The following is a 20,721-nucleotide window of genomic DNA, read 5'->3' on the forward strand; positions in this document are numbered from 1 at the left end:
TACATTAGCAGGAATGTAGCACAACATGGAAGTGAAAGCAGTGCTCTATTTATCCCATTTATTTTTTATTAAAAAGGTTTGTGTTTTTGGCATATTATGTGGTTAAAAGTTGGCCTGGATCTCTGGAGTCGTACTTGCTCTTCTTGTCAGAAGATATTTTCCCTCCATCCATCTCTGCGTCATTGTCATCTGTTGGGCTCTGAGGTTCTGAGCGAGGAAACGCCGTCTTCAGGGTGTCCACGATGGCGTTCACCACGAACTAAACACAAAAACACACACAACTTATTCACTGTGCTGTATCGTACTACAAACTCACTCTGAACCCAATAGAGACTTAGACTGTGTTGCTCTTTTAACACCAAAAGCAAAGCAAATTTTTGGTGAAACGCGAAAACATACAAAGTTAATACAAAGACGCAAAATTCCCCTCATTCACAGAGTTGATATATTTCAACTTATGCAAGAAACTTGTGTGACGCTCTGCTGCAAAAGCCTGTCAGCGCTGAGATTCTCTTCCTGTCATCACTGACGTTGTTGAATGAGAAACAGAGGAAATAACTCTACGATACCTCATATAAGTTCAGAGGCCAGACCAAACTACGTGTGTTAATGTATGTGTATAAACCATAAAGTACAAAAAACAACGACGCTGCCGTATTTACACCTAAATTACGTTATATTGAGCGTTAATGGAGCAGCTACAATGTTGGCATAGCCTAGCAGTAATCGACTCAAGTTATCTGCTTGTCGTCTTAAGGACTGACCTGACGAAGCCTGAATTCAAACTTTTCACAAATCGGCATCATTGTGTTGTTATTTCGGCATCTTTTTTTATCTGTTTATGGCAATTAAATCAGAGCAAAATTGTTTATTTTGGGTTCATACAGCTGTAGTAAACTAACCGACAGAGAATACAGCCCCTCTGGATGATGTTATGAACAGACGCTACGGCGTTTAGTCTCCAGGGATATGTGGGATTACCACAACATGTACAAAGCAGAAATTGTGGTTATTTCAGCCACGATTGATGAAACGTTGACATTTAGTGACGCAAGTAAACTCCTGATGCGATAATCAGCTTGCTGTGAAACACAGCACGAGGCATACTGTTGTGTTTATGACATAACGTAAAATATTGGTGATGCCATCATGAGATATATTCAGGATCAAACCTTGTCTATGCGAGACACATTGAAAGGTTTCTTGACGAATGCGATCCTGGCGTCGGTATTGAGAGCCAGAAACTCCTGCATCTCTTCACTGTTGGCCACTTCAGGGACGGAACAGAGTTGCTGAAAACGAAGAAAAGATGGTCAACAACCTCAGAGATAAAAAAAAATATATATATATACAGTACCAGTCAAAAGTTTGGACACACCTTCTCATTCAACTACTTTGAAGAATGTAAAATATAAAACATATTCTGGTTTGTTGAGCATTTGTTTGTTTACCACATAATTCCATATGTGTTCCTTCATAGTTTGGATGTCTTCAATATTAATCTACAATGTAGAAAAAAATTAAAATAAAGAAAAACCATTGAATGAGAAGGTGTGTCCAAACTTTTGACTGGTACTGTCTGTATAGTAAATAATAATAATACAATAATACAATATAAATCCACTAAACCTTGAGAAAGGTCTCCAGAAGTCCTTTCCTGGCCTCGATCTTGTCACTGTCCATGTTTCCAAACGGCATCTCTGGAAACACTTTCTTTGGACCTTTAACACCTGAAACATTAGGATTAAATATCTAAGTACCAAAAGGCAAACAAACTCTTTTAAGCTGAGACTTGAACCACACATCCAGGTCTGTTTGTGGGGCCATGCATGGATGTATAAAGCTGAACTAAACCACTGAAACATGTTCTTTAACGTTCTATTTAAATGATCCAGAGTCCGTCCGTCCTACCTTTGATGAGCCTCCGTAGTTCGTTTTTTTCTTCCAGCCGGGTTTGCAGGTTGAGGAACTCGCTGTATCGTCTGTTGACCATGTGATAGGCTACCTGCTGGGCGGGCGTTGGATTCTCACACCCTGACAGTGCGACCTCAGCCTCCTCAGACCCCGGCTGGAGGCCTCCTGGGGTCTCACAGCCCATCGCTGTCTCGTACTGAAACAACACAAGTGTAAGGATTCTTCAAGTGTTCAGAAGTTAGATTGTACGTAACGTATTTCTGTTTGTGACAGTTTGTAAAATGTCTTGATATTAAAGCTACTGTCAGTAATATATAATTGTACCAATATGAAATATAGGCGGCTGTTTTTACCATTTCTATGGTAAACATTGATCAGTTTTAATCTTAAAGTGGGAAACACAAACTCTCCTTTGAAACCAACAATGATAATAATAGTTTAACAGTTGTATGTTATAAATTCTAAGTCCAAAATGTCCACAGTAGCCATGTTATAGATATGTTATAGATTATTCCATTTTAAATTGAAACAATTACTTAAAAAAGATGATGTTAAAGATCACTAAAAATATATTTCGAATTATTAGATTGCAAATAAATCATGCAATATTAAAACATTTCTTTAGCATTTTTACTTTAATCTGCAATATTATTTTTATTAGACTATGTGCAATATCATTTTTTACTTCTTTTCAATATCACTGACAATATTATTCTCAATATCTTCTCGATATTGCCTTTCTATTTTGAGTTGCCAGCCCAGGCAGCCAATCAAATGGAGCTTTGCTACTTCACCACTTAAAGCTCACCTGTTCCTCTCTGCCTTCCCCTAAGGTCTTGGCTTTGTGTAGTTTAGATTGCGTTTCTTGGGTAGTTGTTCAGTTTTAATATATATTCTTAGATTTTATTATGATTAAATGAATTCATTTATTTTATTTTTTATTTGTTTTTAGCGTTTTCTTATTCTATTTGATTGTTGTGATTGTTTACCCTGTACAGCACCTTGAGATTTCATTGTATTTTAAAGTGTGCTATATAAATAAAATCCATTATTATTATTATTACTACCACTGACTTCCTGTTTGCCGGTAGATGTGGTAGGAACGGATATCTCCTTACTTTGATGGTGTAGAGGGTGTAGGGGTGCGAGCCGGTGCCGCGGTGCTCCTTAGCGGTGATGGTGCCAGTGATGCGGAGGTTCTGGATGATGACCGGTCCGTCGGGGCTGATGAGCGGCTCGAAGCTGAACGTCTGCAGCGGAGAAGAGGAGCCCTGCAACGGAGTGTTCACCGTCAGCTCGTTCTGTTCTACCCCCAGAAGCAGCTCCCTGGACGTGTTCACTGGGGGGAAACCGTCCCTCTCCAGGTCCTGGAGGCCTCCGTTATTAGGAGTCCCCGCCGGTGTCCTCAGTGAAGAGAGGTCGCAGCCGTTGGGATGCCCCAGTGGCTCTGAATTCACCAGGACTTTTGGACAAGAGTTGTCAACTGGGCTGGGGAAGACATCCTCCAGGTCCACGCCGTTGTTGTCGTCGACAGAAGCGGGATGTTCCTTCCGTCGGCCGTAGAGGCCATCGTCCTGGCCGATCATGACGAGGGAATCAATGGAGCCTCGTTTGTAGTCGCCTGAAGGAGAATCCAGGTCCGAGTCATTTTCCTGGTAAAACGGGTTCAACTTGCTGCCTCTAATGTAATGCCGTAGAAATGAAAGAGCTGGTTCTTCTTCTTCGGCGTTGCTCTGCGGACAGTCCGCCTCCTCGGAGTCGATCACATCGTAGGCGGTGAGCTCGGGCGTTCCTGCGTCGCCGACCATTTCCCTATCCCTCTGAGGTGTTTGAGCCTCTTGTAGTGGAGTGAGCTCTGATTCAGCAGGCGGCGATGAAGGTGGCGGAGATAGCAGCGACGACGGCAGCGAAGCCGGCGGCTCTTTCGCAACCGGTTCCTGCGGTTTGCGGGACTTGCCGAGTATCTCGATCACCAGAAAGTTCAACCAGTCGGGGTCGGACAGTTTGGCGATGAGCGGCAGCAGGACGTTGCAGGTGATGAGCTCGCCGACGACGAACCGTCCCGTGCGGCTCTCCAAGTGAGGCGGCGGCACCAAAACGTGCAGCAGCAAGTCCACGACCGCTCTGGTGTAGTTGAGCTGCACCGCGTCGTCGGTCGTGGCGAGATGAGGCGTGGTGACCGTGGAGTACGCCCGCCAAAGCTGCTCGCTTTCGCCGCTCCACATCTTCGTCGGAGGCTTCGGCTGCTCCGACACCAGCTCCTTGGCTCTGATGAAGTCCTGCAGGTGGCAGCCGAACAGATCCAGGATCCTCTGGGTCAGCTCCTGCAGTGATTCAAAAAGTTACACGTTTGGTTAAAGACCAAGTCATTTTCTCATAGACTTCTATACAACCAGAGGAGTCGCCCCTGATGGACACTAGAGAGAAAGCAGCTTTAAGACACTTCAGCATCGGCTTGACTCAGCAGAAACGGAGGTTGCCACCTGCTTGTGTCTCTTAAACGCGTTTCCAAATCAATAGAACTGATGTTTAAGGAATCAAGTACCTTCCTGTTCAGCTGTCTCGAGCGGATCTTCAGCTCCATGGCCATCGAGATCATGGCCTCTTGAACCTCCGTCTCAAAACCACTCTCGGAGGACACGGTGGAGAACCACGAGGTGACAAAGTCCCTGATGATTTTCCTCACTGTGTTGTGGATCTCCTGGTCCAGGTGACGCTCATCCTCCACAGACGGCTTAACCTGAGATACAGCCGCGACAAAATGAGAGTAAATTAAGTGATGAGTTCTTGTTTCCCAAAAGAAAGAAAGGACAACAAACAAGACCACGTCTACGAATGAAACACTTGAGCTGTAAACCTCAGTTTAAAGCACGTTTTACCTCCTCCAGGGTGATAAACCTCTCCAGGTGAACCACGCTGTTGGACTCCAGGACGGCCTGCGAGCCGAGCCAGCCGCCCAGCACCACCAGCAGGCTGGTGAACACGCACAGCAGCCAGATGTTGACCAGCAGGTGGAACAGAACCAGCCAGGCCAACAGCACACCGAAGCCCAACAGGCTCTTCTGTCCCAACAGCTCAGCCATGGCGCCGCGGAGGTTACCGCCTGGCTTCACACCCTCGGGAAGAGACATGGAGTTCATGCGTGCCGGAGAGACGTCACACCTGGAAACACAAAACCAAAAGGAGAATACAGATTAGTTATTACATAAATATAAAAGCTGAAAAGCTGCATGGATGTCAGACTATTATCAGTATGAATTAAAATGATTTGTTGCCCCATACTGACCCCTTTTCCTCTTCCTATTTATTATTATTATTATTATTATTATTATTATTATATTTCCTTTATTGATCCCCATGGGGGAAATTCGGGTGTTGCAGCAGCTCAACTACATAGAAACAGATAATAAATACACATATTATACAATAAAATAAAAATAAGAAATAAGAAATAAGAGTAAAAATAAATATATAAAAATAAAAAACATGTTTCCAGGTGTTACGATTCCCTATTAAGGACAGGTGTGCCTGAACCTGCATGCTTAATTATAACTATTTAGCCTTAAACTCCAGAAACCAAACACTGACACCACTCATGCTTGTTATGTGTCTGTATAGTTAAATTAAGGACATATGTAGCTACTTAGGGATATGGAGGCTGTGGCGTAGTGGAGAGCAAGGTAGTTCTCCAATCAGAGGGTCGGTGGTTCGATACCCGGCTTCGGCAGTCGATGTGTCCTTGGGCAAGACACTTAACCCCAAGTTGCTCCTGAAGGCCATCGGTGTGGACTGGATGATGAATGTTAGTTAGAGTCTGATGGTGGCACCTTGATGGTAGCCTGTCATCAGTGTGTGAATGGGTGAATGATATGTAACATACTACTGACTGTAAGTCGCTTTGGAGAAAAGCGTCTGCTAAATGACTGTAATGTAATGTAATGTGATAAACTATTAAAACCTGGTGCAATAAACACAAAAAAACTGCAGTTGACCTTTATCAATAATGAAAAAAATCAAATTAAATTGGAAAGCACAAACAGTGTCATGTTAGCTGCTAACATCAGTTTGCATGTGTAACTAACAGAACACACAGTTATCTAATCTGGAGAGAACTCACTCCACCAGACCCCATTTAAAAAATACACAATTTAATGCTTTTTCTGCTGCATGCCTCTTATGCACCAGACAAACATGCTTTAAAAGCTTTTATATTCAATAACATGCAGCAGCAGAATATTCGGCGTTGAGGTTTATTTCGATATAACATCTATTTTATGATTAAATGTGTGTTTTCAGGCTGCCTCCTGCTGCCTCCTGCAGCCTGAACCAACGCTGGTGGCAGAGGAGGAGGAAGGAGACGCGGTGGCTTCCACGTCCAAATGCAACCGCACACTATATTTATCACGTGTTATATCGATGCCGAATTACAGACCATAACCTAACGCTTCGTTTGATATCTCACATGATGTCCTTTGAGGTTGCACTCTTTCACAATCCTCCACTTTATCTTAAATTGGTGGTTTTTTCTTAGAGCTCTGGCGCGTCATCTGCAGAGCTTATCACGTGATCAGCGCATCACGTGACGCGTCGTCCTTTTCACAGATAAATAACCCTTTGCTGCCTTTATTATTATTATTATTGTTGTTATTATTATTGTTATTATTAAAGATAAATGTGTTTTACCTGCGCGACGTGATTCCCCACGTGAGGCCTCGACCAGAACAGCTGGTTTGTTTACTTCCGGTATGATGACGTGTTCGATGACGTGTTTGATGACGTACATGCAAATGAGCTCCAGAAAAACAACACAAAAATAGGACCTTAAATTATGATGTAAAGTCTATTTAAAATGATAAAACATGTATTTTTTTTATTTTTTTTATTTTTTACATTTAATAAAAACATTTAATCATTTATTGATGACGTATTTGATGATGTACATGCAAATGAGCTTAAATTATGATGTAAATTATGATGTAAAGTCTATTTAAAATGATAAAACATGTATTTATTTTTTTATTTTTTTGTTGACATTTAATAAAAACATTTAATCATTTATTGATGACGTATTTGATGACGTACATGCAAATGAGCTCCAGAAAAACATCACAAAAATAGGACCTTAAATTATGATGTAAAGTCTATTTAAAATGATAAAACATTTTTTATTTTTTTTTTGACATTTAATAAAAACATTTTATTGAATAGCCTACTGAATATAAAATTCAGTTTATGAACTTACACTTATATTTTATTGAATATTTATTATATTTTTATAATGCTCCATGCTGTTCTTTTAATTTAGTTTGATGAATTTATTGTTATTTTATATCAACAAGAAAAATATCTCTTTTGCTCCATATCATTTTATTATAAAATGAGCTGTGGATGCTCCTTCTCTGCTCTCTGCAGTTCCTCCAACATCCACCGGTGGAGATATTTCATGCTGCTACAGCTTTACGGAGCAATTAAACATGAGCAATGCACACAAGAGACATGGTGATGATGTGTACAGTGGAAAGTACAAAACAAACAGTAGATAGTGCAGCAGAAGGCACAGACACAAATAGTTCAATAAAAGAAACAAAAAACCTTAAACAAGAGTTCATATTTTTAACTGAACATGATCCGAGTAACATAAGTATGTGAACCTCTAGACATTAAAGTCACTAATTGTAGAATTTGAAATTCTAAAAAGACACCTACAAACCTACATTTTATAAATGGAATTAAATATAGTGCACAAATATTAACTGTTATTGTCTCATTGTTTTACAAACAAAAATCTATCTAGCCAGAATAATAAAAAAATGCATAACACATGTAAATCTTAGACATACAAATTTTTTGATTAATTAGTGCTGAGGTTTTATTAATAATAACAATGATAAAAGCTATAATGATAGTGATATTGATGATAATAATAATAATAATAATAATATTATAAATAATAATATAAATAACGCTATTAATAATAATAATAATAATACAAATGATGATCATAATAATAAAATATCAATACAGTTAATAATAATAATAACAATAATAATAATAACAATAATAATGATAATAAATAATAAATAATATAAATAACAATGATAATAATAATAATAATAATATCAATAACGATATTAATGATAATAATAATAACTTTATTTATATAGCATTTGTATTAACTATGTGACAAAGCGCTTCGATACAGAAAATAAAACCGAACAACGCAGAAAAGAAAACTGAAGGACCTGAGCACAGAGGAAGTAAAGACAATACAATGAATAAGATCAGGTAAATAGATACATTAAATCATATATCAACCATTTGGAAGCAGTCAAGAACATTTCCAAAGGTTCTGACGGTGTATTTGGAGGGCTATGTAAATATTGTCAATGTCGTATGATTTGATGAAGTGTTTGTAGTAAATTGCTTCATATTTGAGCATCACAGGTAGAGGAATATTTGCTAGAAAACTTCTCACATTTCATGCATGGCGTGACTTAAACCACAAAGGAAACTAAAGAGGAACAACAGAGCATGAGAACTTCCTCTCTCTGAACCTTCAAATCAGAAAAAAACTAAAACCTCAGCTATACTCATATTACAAAAGTGTCACTCTTCTGCCAAAAAATGACTGGCTGGAGCCGGCTTCGGTTAACTTAGCTTAGCTTATAGTATAACTATTTGTATTGCACACAAATTAAACAAGATGTAAATTAAAGAGCTTTAGGTGTTTTGGTCGACAGTATGTTGAACTTTGTTTCCACTGCTTCCATTTTATGAGCTCAGCTAAGCCAATAGCCTCCCGTCATGAACACACAGACCTGAGAGTCATGTTGATCTTCTCATCACAATTCTCAGAAAAGAAATAGGTTGCACACCTTTACCTTGTAAAAACAATATATCCTCTTACATTCATAAGCTAGGTTGGGTATCTGACTGTGGGACGACATGCTGCTTTATAGTCATTTTTCCTGCTTATGAACCCCTAACCGTAACTGAAAATATAAATAATTCAAAAATAAACGATTAGGAAAAAATAAACAAGAGATAAGGGTATTTTTTATTGTATGAGAGAAAAAAACAAAGAAGAAATGTTGTCTGTGTGCAAAACGGCCTAAACATGAAGCTCTTTAATTCACATCTTGTTTAATCTGTAGACAATAAATAATGTATTCAATAATCTTCACAAATTAATAACACTTTTATGATTTTTGAAGTTTGGTAAAAAAGCAAGGATGCAAGAATGTTTGCCGTTTTGTTGAATATCTAGCTAAATTCCTTTTCTTTTTTACGTCTTCTTCTTCTACTCTTTTTCTGATATCTACATTCAGCAAACCCAACAGACTGACTTCATGGCTAAATTCTCTGTGTGATTATACATTCACATGGCTGACATAAATCACCAAAGCCTCGTTAGTTCAGCGACCTTGTTGTTTTAACGCAAACTTACAAAAAGGTGACATAAAACCCTTAACCTTTGACCTCCAACAACGCTGCATTCAGCTATGCATCATCAGTATCACCTGAGCTACAAGAAGCTCCACAGGTCAGTCTGTCTTTAAGGTTTTCTACCAAACCAGCAAAAGAAAAAAAAGGTTTTCTAGAAGTTGCAAGTTCCGTCTTTTTTCAATTTTTCTGTTTTTGTCCATTTTAATCACTTCCAGTTTCCCAAAAAAGTAGTTATTCAGCATTAAGCTTTCAATACAAACAAATAACAGTGCTGCTACCCAAAGTCAGGAAAATGAAACTTGCTTTTTCTTTTATTTGCAGCCTGTTAAAAGCTGTATATGTGCATTATTTTTGCCAAAAAAACATACATTTCTACAGATAAGCAGTAAAAATAATGTCAAGACATGCATACAAACATAAAGGATATTTGCAATAGAAATAATGAAGACTTGGAGTTGTTGTTGTTGATAAGTTTGACATTTTTTTGGGTACCACTGAATGAGTTCTGATGGAGGAAATGAGGTATGCTGATGACCGGGATAGCCTCACTAATCTGATTTGTTCAGTGTGGTTGACTCTCGAGCCGGTGTGGGAAAATATTTCTGGAAGACCTGAGGAGCCACACAGTCCCCCTCATTAAGACTACGTTGTGTGCAATTTCACACATACCACGCGTCCAGGTCTTTTTTTCTTTTTACCAGACTGCTTTAGTATGAAGAGAGACACAACGTTAAAGGTTTAGCTCAGTCGGAGGACTCGGTCATTTCTCCTCAGTCATGCATAGTCTTATGACTACATACGAGACCTTACCTTTGATAAAGGTGAGTGGAATGCAGAGATAGTCCAGTCTGACCTGGTGATATTTCTCATTTCTAGATAATGAGAATGAACTGATTTGATTAGCCACCAAATTCAATGTATTTTTTACGCGTTTTTAGAAAAAAATAACAACCGGTTCAGCAGAATGTTTAGCAAATATTTGTTCATGATAATGCTGCCTGTCTGTTTTTTCCCACTTAACCTGTAAATTGTTTGTTTTTTTGTAAGGTTTCCTATTCTTCTAATAGTCTCAGTGTCATCAGTCGAGGGAGGAAGTCCAGAACGTGGAGCTCTGTTCTCAAGATGATCCCTCACATGTGCAAGTTCTGTAAGTATAAGATGAACTGCTATTATGTAATTCATTCTTTTAAAAGTTTAATACTTTTAATTTCAGATTTGATCACTTATAAAATTAATCTTTCACATGTGATTGAATACAAACATAATACAAACAGAACTACCTGTGCATCACAAGTGGATTATTGTGAAAATGTGAATCAGTTATGTTTGTAAGCCCAGCATTAAAAAGAGGGAAACTGGAAGTTGGTCACTTAGTTCCAGCTGTTGTAAAATATTAATAATCTTTATTCATACAGCACATTTCATACAGACTATGTAGCTCAAGTGCTGTACATTTAAAAAATATATTATATATATATATATTAATATATTAACAGAAAAAAAAAACATATTTTTACGGATAAAAAAACATAAGTGGTAGGAAGAAAGCATGCCTTTTGCACTCAAAAAAAAAAAAAAAATAATAAATAAATAAATACATTTAAAAATTTTAAATGTTAAAATTGAAATATAAAAAAACAGAAGAAAGCATGCCTTTTGCACTTACATTTTAAGTAAAATAAAAAAATGTCAACAGATGGAAATATTTTATATTTAAAATATGATAAAAATATACAACATAAATAAATCAAGAATTAAGAAATTTGTAAAAAAAGAAAAAAAAAGAACAGATGAATAAAAAATGGAAAATATTTTATTTTAAAACATTTTTTTTTAAATATACAACATAAGTAAATCAATAAATTAAGAAATTTGTAAAAATTAAAAAAAATTAAAAGTGGGAGGAAGAAAGCATGCATTTTGCACAAGTAAAAAAAAAACAGATGAATAAAAAATATTTTATATTTAAAAAATGATAAAATATACAACATAAATAAATTAAGAAATTAAGAAATTTGTAAAAATATATTTTTTTAATTTAAAAAAATTTAAACATTTAAACATTTAAAAATGTTAACATTTAAATATCAAAAAAAGGATGAAAGCATGCCTTTTGCACTTACATTTTAAGTAAAATGTCACCAGATGAATAAAAAATGGATTATAAAAAATTATAAAATCCATCCATTTTCCATAACCTGCTTATCCAGTTAAGGGTGGCGGGGTGCTGGAGCCGATCTCAGCTGTCAATGGGTGAAGGCAGGGTTCACCTGGACAGGTCGCCAGTCTGTCACAGGGCTGACATATAGAGACAAACAACCACTCACACTCACATTCACACCTACGGGCAATTTAGAGTCTTCAATGAACCTAAGCTGCATGTCTTTAGACTGTGGGAGGAAGCCGGAGAACCCGGAGAGAACCCACGCTGACACGGGGAGAACATGCAAACTCCACACAGAAGGTTGTCTGGCCCGGGAATTGAACCCAGGCCCCTCTTGCTGTGAGGCGACAGTGCTAACCACTACACCACCGTGCAGCCCCAAATTAATAATCAAGAAATTAAGAAATTTGTAAAACAAATTATAAAATATTTTGAAAATTTTGAAAATGTAATAAATTAATAAAAAACATTTTCTAAATAATGATTTTTTTTTTTTTTTTTTTTTTTTTAAATGGATTTTTCAAAAATAATAAAAAAAAATCTTGGCCAAATACATATGTTTTTAAATGATGCAAGAAAATAAGTGAAAGAAACTGCAAAAATCTCCAATTTTCTTTCTTGATGGGTTTTAAGGGGAACTAGAAACCCAGCAGTGGAGGATCTAAAGGTTCTTTGAGGAACATAGAGAGAACATGGAGTCTGACTGTTAAAGATTAGAAATATTCCTCTTTTCTCCTCTAAATTCATCACTTGAGTTGATATCATCTCCCTCTGGTCAGTCCCTCTGGTTCTAGTCGGGGTCGTGGTCTTCGCCGTGAGCGGGATCGTCGGAGACCCTCTGTTGGAGTGCCTCCAGGACGCCGACTACAGCGAGCTCCTGGACCTGGTGGATAAAGGCCTCCCCGCCACCAAGACTCCTCGTCATGTCGCCATCATCGGAGGGGGCATCGCTGGACTGACCGCCGCCAAGCTCTTAGAAGATGCCGGACACAAGGTAAGAGGAAAGGTAGTTTCTGAGTGCATACTTGAAATACATGCAGTACACATTAAAGTGTATAATATTGATTGATTATGTGGACGACAAGGTGACCATAATAGAAGCCAGTAACCGCATTGGAGGACGAGTGGAGACCTTCAGGAACACCAGGGAGGGCTGGTACGCAGAAGTGGGCGCCATGAGGATCCCCAGCTTTCACGAGTGAGTCCGCTCATGACAGAGACACAAAAACTGCAGTAACTAAGTACTCAAAGTACTTGATTTAGTTCCGTACCTAAAGTGGCAATTCTTACGTTTTTTAAGTCCTGGTTATAAGTGGAATAGTCATGGGCTGCTTGCAAAATGCTGTTCTATGCAAATTATATGCAAATAAGTGTAAAAAATGTCACCCCAGTTCATAATACTGCAAATATCTAAATATTGCAATACTTTGAATCAGTGGGTCATAAGCTCAATCACTATTGTGGTTCCTCCTTTCGTAAAAGACAGTGATTTAATAGACATTTATTGCCACTTAAAGTACAATTTTGGAGTAGATGTACTTTAATATTTCAGTGTAATACTGTACTTTTTAAACCACTACCAGCTTTCATAAGTGACTCCAGTTATGACTTTTGCAGGGCCATAATACGACTTGTTACATCGACAAATAACTGCAGTAACTAAGTACTCAAGTACGTCATTTAGTACAAACAAATGAATTGTGCTCAGAGTTTAGGTGTCTGGAGTCTTTGGGCTGCATGCAAATTGTTCCAATCTTTTGTGTAAATACTGTAATACACCACTTTTGCAAGAAATGTCATGACACTGCGAATATCTAAATATTGCAATACTTAATAAAGGGGGTCATAAGCTCAATCACTATTGTGTTACTTCCTGAATTAACAGACATTTAATTTAAATTAAGATCTTAAAGATGGCCACTTTGAGTACAATTTGAAGTACTTTTACTTCTTTCTTTCAGAGGAATACTGTACTTCCTAAACCGTTTTACCAACTTTTCTTTGTTTTTTTTGACCCATCCACTTGTTTTTGCGTTTCTGCGGTCTTTATACTTCCGGGATATTTACGAATTACAGCGCATAACTTTTGTAGTTATATCTACAAACGCTGTTGGTAGTTGCGTGTGATGACGAACCTTCAGAAAACCATCATCGGCAGTTCCAGTTTCTATCACATCAACTACTTTAGCACCTTTCAGCTAATTGTTTTGGTTTCGTGGCATCTGTCTCCACTGTATTGTACGCAGACAAAGTTAGCCACTAGCTGGTGAACATGGAAGCAGTTGGTGGAGACCAAAACAGAGCTAAAAGGAGAGTGACTACTGGACTTACATTTGTTGGATGGCCAGAAACTTCCTGTTTATATAGGTCACTTTTTACTAAGACTTTTTTACTTATAAAAGGTTATATGTAAATGAAACATTTATAGTTTGTTGTAGCTATTGCAGCTATGATCTAAATACTTCATCCACGACTGGTTTTGCGTAAAAAGAACAACCTCAAATCTCTCTTACATGTATAAAATATTTACTACACACTATCTATTCCACAGAATTCTGCTTTCCCTTGCCTCCCAATTACAAATTTCCCTAAACCCCTTCATCGAAGATGACAAGAACACGTACTACTTTATCAATGGAGTGCGACAGAAAACGGGCGCCGTGGGAAACAATCCAGATGTGCTCAACTACAGCTTGAATGAAGCAGAGAGGGGGAAGTCAGCCGCTCAACTCTTCGGCCAGACGCTCTGGCAGGTTTGTATGCATTACACTCATTAATGTTATAATATTGTTATTATTGCTATTTTAATTGCACGAGGATAGGGATGAGTGTCTAATTGTTAATCTGTGCTCAGGTGCAGGATGATCTCAGGGCCATCGGCTGCAGTGCCTTGATAGATAAATACGATTCCTACACAGTGAAGGTATTCATCCTGATGTTTCCACACAGGTTATAGTTTAAATAATGATTTGTTAGTTTCACAGTTTATGTTTGATTGTTGACAGGAATATCTGGTGAAGGTGGGCAACCTGAGCCGTGGTGCCTTGAGGATGATCGGAGACATCCTGAATGAAAACAGCCTCTTCTACACGTCGCTGATAGAGATGCTGTACATGCAGTCGGACATCAGCGACAGCACTGAGTGAGAAATATTCATTTTACTGCCAGCGGACCAAAAAAATGTCATTGATTGAGTTAAAAACTAGCAGGAGTTAAAAAGGAATACAGAGAATAATTACCAGGCGGCAACCTCCTGTTCTGAAGGGTGAAGTCAATGCTTCATGTCTTAAAGCTGCATTCTCTCTCCTGTCCATCAGGGGGCGACTCCTCTGGTTGTATAGAAGTCTATGAGAAAATGACTCTACTTCTCTCTTGATTTATTCCCTCAGTAAACATTGTAAACATGAGTTTATGGTCTCAATCTCTAGTTTCAAGTCTTCTTCAATACAGCATGATGTTCATTTAGTAAATGATGCTCCATTTAGAGTCAAACAGACCATAAAGCAGGGGATGCTTTAGGGCGGGGCTACACACTGATTGACAGGTCGACACCAGAGACGTATACGGCGTCTCTATGTCACTGCATCTCAGTCCAAATATGGTCACTTCCTGTTCATTGGTTAAGGTTAAGGTTTCAAAACATCCGTCCACAAACCAATGGGTGACGACAACGTTGTTTTTGTTTTTTTCCCAGGTACGTTGAGGTGACGGGTGGATTTGATCACCTCCCGAGGGCTTTATACCAAACGTTAAATGCCACGACCTTCCTCAACGCCAAGGTCAAGCTGATCAACCAAACGGGCGGTGGCGGCGTGACGGTCACATACCAGGACCGGTTCAACTCCAGCTCCCTGACCAACCTGGCGGCGGACTACGCCCTGGTCACGGCTTCGGCCAAGGCAGCCGTCTTCATCGACTTCCAGCCGCCGCTCTCCGCGGACAAGCTGGAGGCCCTGCGCTCCGTCCATTACGCCAGCTCCACCAAGGTGATCCTCAGCTTCAGCGAGCGGTTCTGGGAGACAGAGGGCATCCGAGGCGGGAAGAGCATCACGGACCGGCCGGCACGCTTCATCTTCTACCCGAGCCACGGGTTCCCCGGCACGGCGGCGGGGGCCCTCCTGGCGTCCTACACCTGCTCCGACGACTCCACCCTCTTCCACGGGATGAGCGAGGACGAGCTGATGTCCGTGGTCCTGGAGGACCTGGTGAGGATCCACGGGGAGTACATCAGGCCTCTGTGGACGGGGGGCCTGGTGAAGATGTGGGGTTTGGACCCGTACAGTGTGGGGGCCTTCGCTCTGTTCACGCCGTACCAGCAGGGCCAGTACGCCGCAGAGCTGTTCCAGAGCGAGGGACGGGTGCACTTTGCGGGGGAACACACGGCGACGCCGCACGGGTGGATCGAAACCGCCATGAAGTCTGCCATCAGGGCCGCGAGAAACATCAATAACCTCCCAGTTTAGTTTTTATTATGGGGGAGAAAATACTTTGTTTGTATCCGTTCCTTCATTATCGGTCTGACAGAATGTGTCTGATGTGCTGGTTTAGCATATCTTAATATATATAAACCCCTCTGATGACATATATTTTTGTGTTTTGTCCATATTTATTGATTTAGGTATAGTTTAGGTTCATTCTGATGAGGCTCCACAAAGATAAGCATAAATATTAATTTAATTATCATCCCCTTGGTGGTGACTTGCAGGACTTTTCTGTTACATAACATTTCTTTCTACAATCAACACTTGAAATGATGAAGGCACTTGCAAATGACAAGGTAGTACAAAATGTAAACCATACTTTGGTGTTTCATTTTTTACCTCTTTACTTAAGATTTCATTAAACGTTTTTTTTTTTTCTTTTTACAAAAAGTACCAAAACACTGGCAACAAGGAAGATCTTGGGTAGATAATAATGAGAATAAATATGAAACAAAATTTAAATCATACCCCCTAAACTAAAAAGAAATCTGGTTTGAATTGAAATCAAACACTTTTACAAAGCTTGTTTACAAGACATTTATCTATAGAGGGAACCATAAAGTATGATGCATGCACAGGATGCTCCATGGTTTTAACGATGAAAGAAATATATTTCAGAACTTATAAATCAGTTTTTTTATCAAACAATTAATTATTTGGTCTATAAAAATGTTAGAAAATAGAGAAAAATGTGTCCCAAGAGTCCAATGCGGTGTATGCTAATTGCTTGCTTTGTCCAAAATGCCAGAACAGTCTGTATACTGACATTTAAGTTATTTAATTATTAAATCAATGTTTGGCATTTTTGCTCAAATGATTAATTAGTAATCTATTAATTGTCTAATAAATTCAACGATACTCTGAATATTCGTAAGACTGTATATAAGCAGCAAAAACACTTGCTCTTGTTTTGAAAAACCTTGATGAGTCATGTATGGAGTTCCTTTTTGATATTTGTTTTACATGTCAGAGGATTTTACAAAGAAGTTCAATACTTGTTTTAATGCTTTAGAAACAAAAAGAACATTTGTGTAAATATGCTTTTAGTTTTTGCCGTTGCTCTCGTTGTCTTTGTGTTTGCTCACAGTACATTTTGTTTGTATGTCCTCTGGTGTTTCAGACAATAAAGCAATGAACAACTAGTTGAGCATAAAGTATATATCGGTATTATCTTTTTAATAAAGTAGAATACAGTAACATATCAGACACAGTATGAGGGCTTTTACTTTTGATACCTTTATTTGCCTCAAAGCTCAAAGGTTGTTCACTTTCATTGTTTTGGATGGTGTGTTTGGCTAGCGGCTAGCGGCTAACGGAACTACCAGTACACCCACTGCTGAGTACATCTCATCCCATCGCCTGAATACATCGCAGCTTGTTTTTGAGTTTGCAAGAAACGTGCCTTGGTGTCTGCAGACACAGCTGTAGATGATCTGCACTCTACTGAGGAGAACCGTTCTAGTTTATCATTTAATAAATATTTATGTGAAAAACAAATAGACCAATGTTGTTGCGGTTGTCTTTTCCTAAGAATAATCTCATCACTTCACCTTTTGGATCTGCGATCTGCTCACCAGTAGCCACCACAGAGATGAGGGACAAGTAATTATTTGATCACGTCTGAACCCTGCCATGAATAAGATGTGTTTTTCAATTTAAAAAGATAATTTTGCATGTCAAGAAAGTCTCATTTTGTTATAAAATCAACATCATGCTGTATTGAAGCAGACTTGAAACTAGAGATTGAGACCATAAACTCATGTTTACAATGTTTACTGAGGGAATAAATCAAGAGAGAAGTAGAGTCATTTTCTCAAGACTTGAAATAATTCAGTTTTAAATTCAGTTTTATTTTTATATATTATATTTCATTAATATATGTCTTATTTTTTATTGTGGGTTTGTATTATGTTTTTTTTATTCTATCACGAATTAAATCAGTTTGTATTGTAATATTTAACATTGGCCTTCTCCAAATATTCTCACATGATATTATTTGAAAGTAAAATAAAAACATGAATAAAAAATGGAGTAAATGTCATCATCTCACACCTCAAATTGAAATAATTCAGTTTTATTTTTATATTTATATTTCATTAATACATGTCTACGTTATTTTTTATTGTGGGTTTGCATTTTCTCATAGACTTCTATCTTAATTCCAAGAGTGTTCCAGTTTATTCAAGCACCATGTTAATCACTCAAAGACATAAGAATCACAAACCAAACGATATTACGGCAAAATGTGACTTTCTTGTCGTCCAAAAATATCTTTTAACGGCTAAATAAAAAATAACGTTTAAGTAAGAAGGACCACAGACAAGATGGCGAACGCTGCGTCCCTTTACTGACGTCACATTACAGGATATTCAAACGTCCATCAACGCGATACAAAACATTTCATCAACGCCGTCGTCAGTGAGCGCCCTTCTGCACCATCTGGGTGAAGCGGTTGGTGATGGTCAGGGTGGTGTCGATGAAGCGCTCCACGCAGCTCACCAGGCACGTCTCCGTCCGGTGGTCCAGCTTGGAGCCCGGACTGTCCACGCACTTATCCCAGCAGACGTCCGTGAACGTGTGAACCTGGATATAAATATAAGGAGAACCTGATGTAATACTGGTATATGGTGAATAAAGTGCATTTGATCCTGTTCATTGTTCCCAACAGGAGAACCAGCTTTAAGAGAGACAAACGTTCTGTTTAGAGTTTTAAAGAGTTTTTAAGAGTTAAATTTGTCGATGGAATTTGGTGTGGTAGAATAATGTCAAACATAAAAACACACACATATACACACACACACACATTCTATTCACACACACTATTCACACACACACACACCACATATACACACACACACACTATTCACACACACACACTATACACACACACACTCTATTCACACACATATACACACACACACACTCTATTCACACACACACACTATTCACACACACACACACACACACACACACTCTATTCACACACACACACACTCTATTCACACACACACACACACACACACACACACACATTCACACACACACACACACACACTATTCACACACATATACACACATTCTATTCACACACACACTATACACACACATTCTATTCACACACATATACACGCACACACACTATTCACACACATATACACACACACACTCACACACACACACACTATTCACACACATATACACACACACACATTCTATTCACACACATATACACACACACACACTCTATTCACACACACACACACACACACACACACACACACACTATTCACACACACACACACACACACACTCTATTCACACACACACACACACACACACACACACACACACACACACACACATTCACACACACACACACACACACACACACACACACACACATTCACACACACACACACACACACACACACACACAAACACTCTATACACACACACACAGCATAGTTAGCATAGCATCGTTAGCACAGTTAGCATCGTTAGCACAGTTAGCATCGTTAGCACAGTTAGCACAGTTAGCACAGTTAGCACAGTTAGCATCGTTAGCACAGTTACCTGGGCCTGGAACTGCGCTTTCTGCTGCTCTATCGCGATCATCCTCTGCAGCTCCGACGCCTCCGCTTTCTCCGACGCGTTCAGGTTGTCGTAGCCGTCCATGGCGTCTGTAACGCGGTCACGGTGCCTCCGTGCTGCCGGGGGAGACGAGCTGACCTTCGGATTCAACGCGAGTGAGCGCAGCCTGTCAAAAACGAAGATCCACCAATGACGTCACGCGTTACGCACGGCGACGTTACTGGACGTGACGCCGGAAGTGACGCTTGCAAAGATAGTTTGTTAGACGGGAGCTGCCTCCGAAGAAAAAGAGATGACCCAAAATAATTTGGAGGTATAACTTAGGGATAATGTATTTATTTACTATTTAAATTAAACTATTTCATTAATACTTCATTGGTAAGTCCCTTTTGTTGTTATTATTATTATTTTATTTTAATTTACCAGCTTGTTCCCAATGTTGCTTACTATACTTGTGATGCTCATAAAACTAATAATAATCGTATAATTAATAATAATAATAATAATAATAATAATAATAATAATAATAATAATAATAATAATAATAATAATGATAATAATAATGATGATCATAATACATTTTATTTGTATAGCACTTTATTTTATTTTAATTTACCATCTTGTTCCCCTTGGTGCTTATTATACTTGTGATGGTCTTTAATAATAATAATAATAATAATAATAATAATAATAATAATAATAATAATAATAATAATAATCTATTTAATTGTAAAGCACTTTAAAGGGAACTCAAAGGCACTTTACATGGTAAAAACAGAAACAATAAAATCATTAACAATAGGCAGATAGATGAAATTATAACAGTAAAAAAAATGTAACTAAACATACTTAACTAGCAGCACAGGTTAAAAGCAGATTTAAATAGGTGAGTTTTAGATAGTAAAGGTAATGTTGACTCAAAAGGAAGACTATTAGTTCGCTCTGCATATTGATGATCAATGTTTTGGGTTAGAATGAATGATTGGAAGTTTTATTGTAAGCAATTTATTTAAAAAAACATAATACAAACCCATAATAAAAAACATAACATAGACATTAATAAAAAATAGTATTAACAAAATATAATATATAGTAATAAAAATGTAATTAAAAAGTGAATTATTT

At 38.3% G+C, this 20,721-nt stretch overlaps 3 protein-coding genes across 3 annotated transcripts in view; 1 reads left to right on the forward strand and 2 right to left on the reverse strand.

The window, feature by feature from the left end:
• Positions 1 to 6,662, reverse strand: part of LOC129108060 (sorting nexin-19-like) — a 33,866-nt gene extending 27,204 nt beyond the window's left edge. The window contains exons 1-8 of the mRNA XM_054619744.1: positions 6,598 to 6,662; positions 4,794 to 5,076; positions 4,460 to 4,654; positions 3,033 to 4,238; positions 1,912 to 2,110; positions 1,630 to 1,730; positions 1,173 to 1,292; positions 135 to 259 (exon numbers count right to left, since the gene is read on the reverse strand). Of these exons, the coding sequence (XP_054475719.1) occupies positions 135 to 259; positions 1,173 to 1,292; positions 1,630 to 1,730; positions 1,912 to 2,110; positions 3,033 to 4,238; positions 4,460 to 4,654; positions 4,794 to 5,054 (2,207 nt within the window). The 5' untranslated portion in view covers positions 5,055 to 5,076; positions 6,598 to 6,662. The remainder of the gene's footprint in view (positions 1 to 134; positions 260 to 1,172; positions 1,293 to 1,629; positions 1,731 to 1,911; positions 2,111 to 3,032; positions 4,239 to 4,459; positions 4,655 to 4,793; positions 5,077 to 6,597) is intronic.
• A 3,820-nt stretch (positions 6,663 to 10,482) lies between these two features.
• On the forward strand, positions 10,483 to 15,987 carry il4i1 (interleukin 4 induced 1). Its single transcript, XM_054603020.1, has 7 exons — positions 10,483 to 10,507; positions 12,304 to 12,518; positions 12,610 to 12,722; positions 14,076 to 14,277; positions 14,379 to 14,447; positions 14,530 to 14,666; positions 15,219 to 15,987. The coding sequence occupies exons 1-7, from the start codon at positions 10,483 to 10,485 to the stop codon at positions 15,985 to 15,987; spliced, it is 1,530 nt and encodes a 509-aa protein (XP_054458995.1).
• A 2,345-nt stretch (positions 15,988 to 18,332) lies between these two features.
• On the reverse strand, positions 18,333 to 19,796 carry timm8b (translocase of inner mitochondrial membrane 8 homolog B (yeast)). The gene is made up of 2 exons (XM_054603528.1): positions 19,579 to 19,796; positions 18,333 to 18,588 (listed from the first exon to the last, which is right to left on the reverse strand). Exons 1-2 carry the CDS (start codon positions 19,678 to 19,680, stop codon positions 18,421 to 18,423), a joined length of 270 nt encoding a protein of 89 aa, XP_054459503.1. The 5' UTR covers positions 19,681 to 19,796; the 3' UTR covers positions 18,333 to 18,420.
• Positions 19,797 to 20,721: the final 925 nt, after the last annotated feature.

The sequence above is a fragment of the Anoplopoma fimbria genome, chromosome 1, assembly GCF_027596085.1.
Source record: "Anoplopoma fimbria isolate UVic2021 breed Golden Eagle Sablefish chromosome 1, Afim_UVic_2022, whole genome shotgun sequence".
Lineage (NCBI taxonomy): Eukaryota > Metazoa > Chordata > Actinopteri > Perciformes > Anoplopomatidae > Anoplopoma > Anoplopoma fimbria.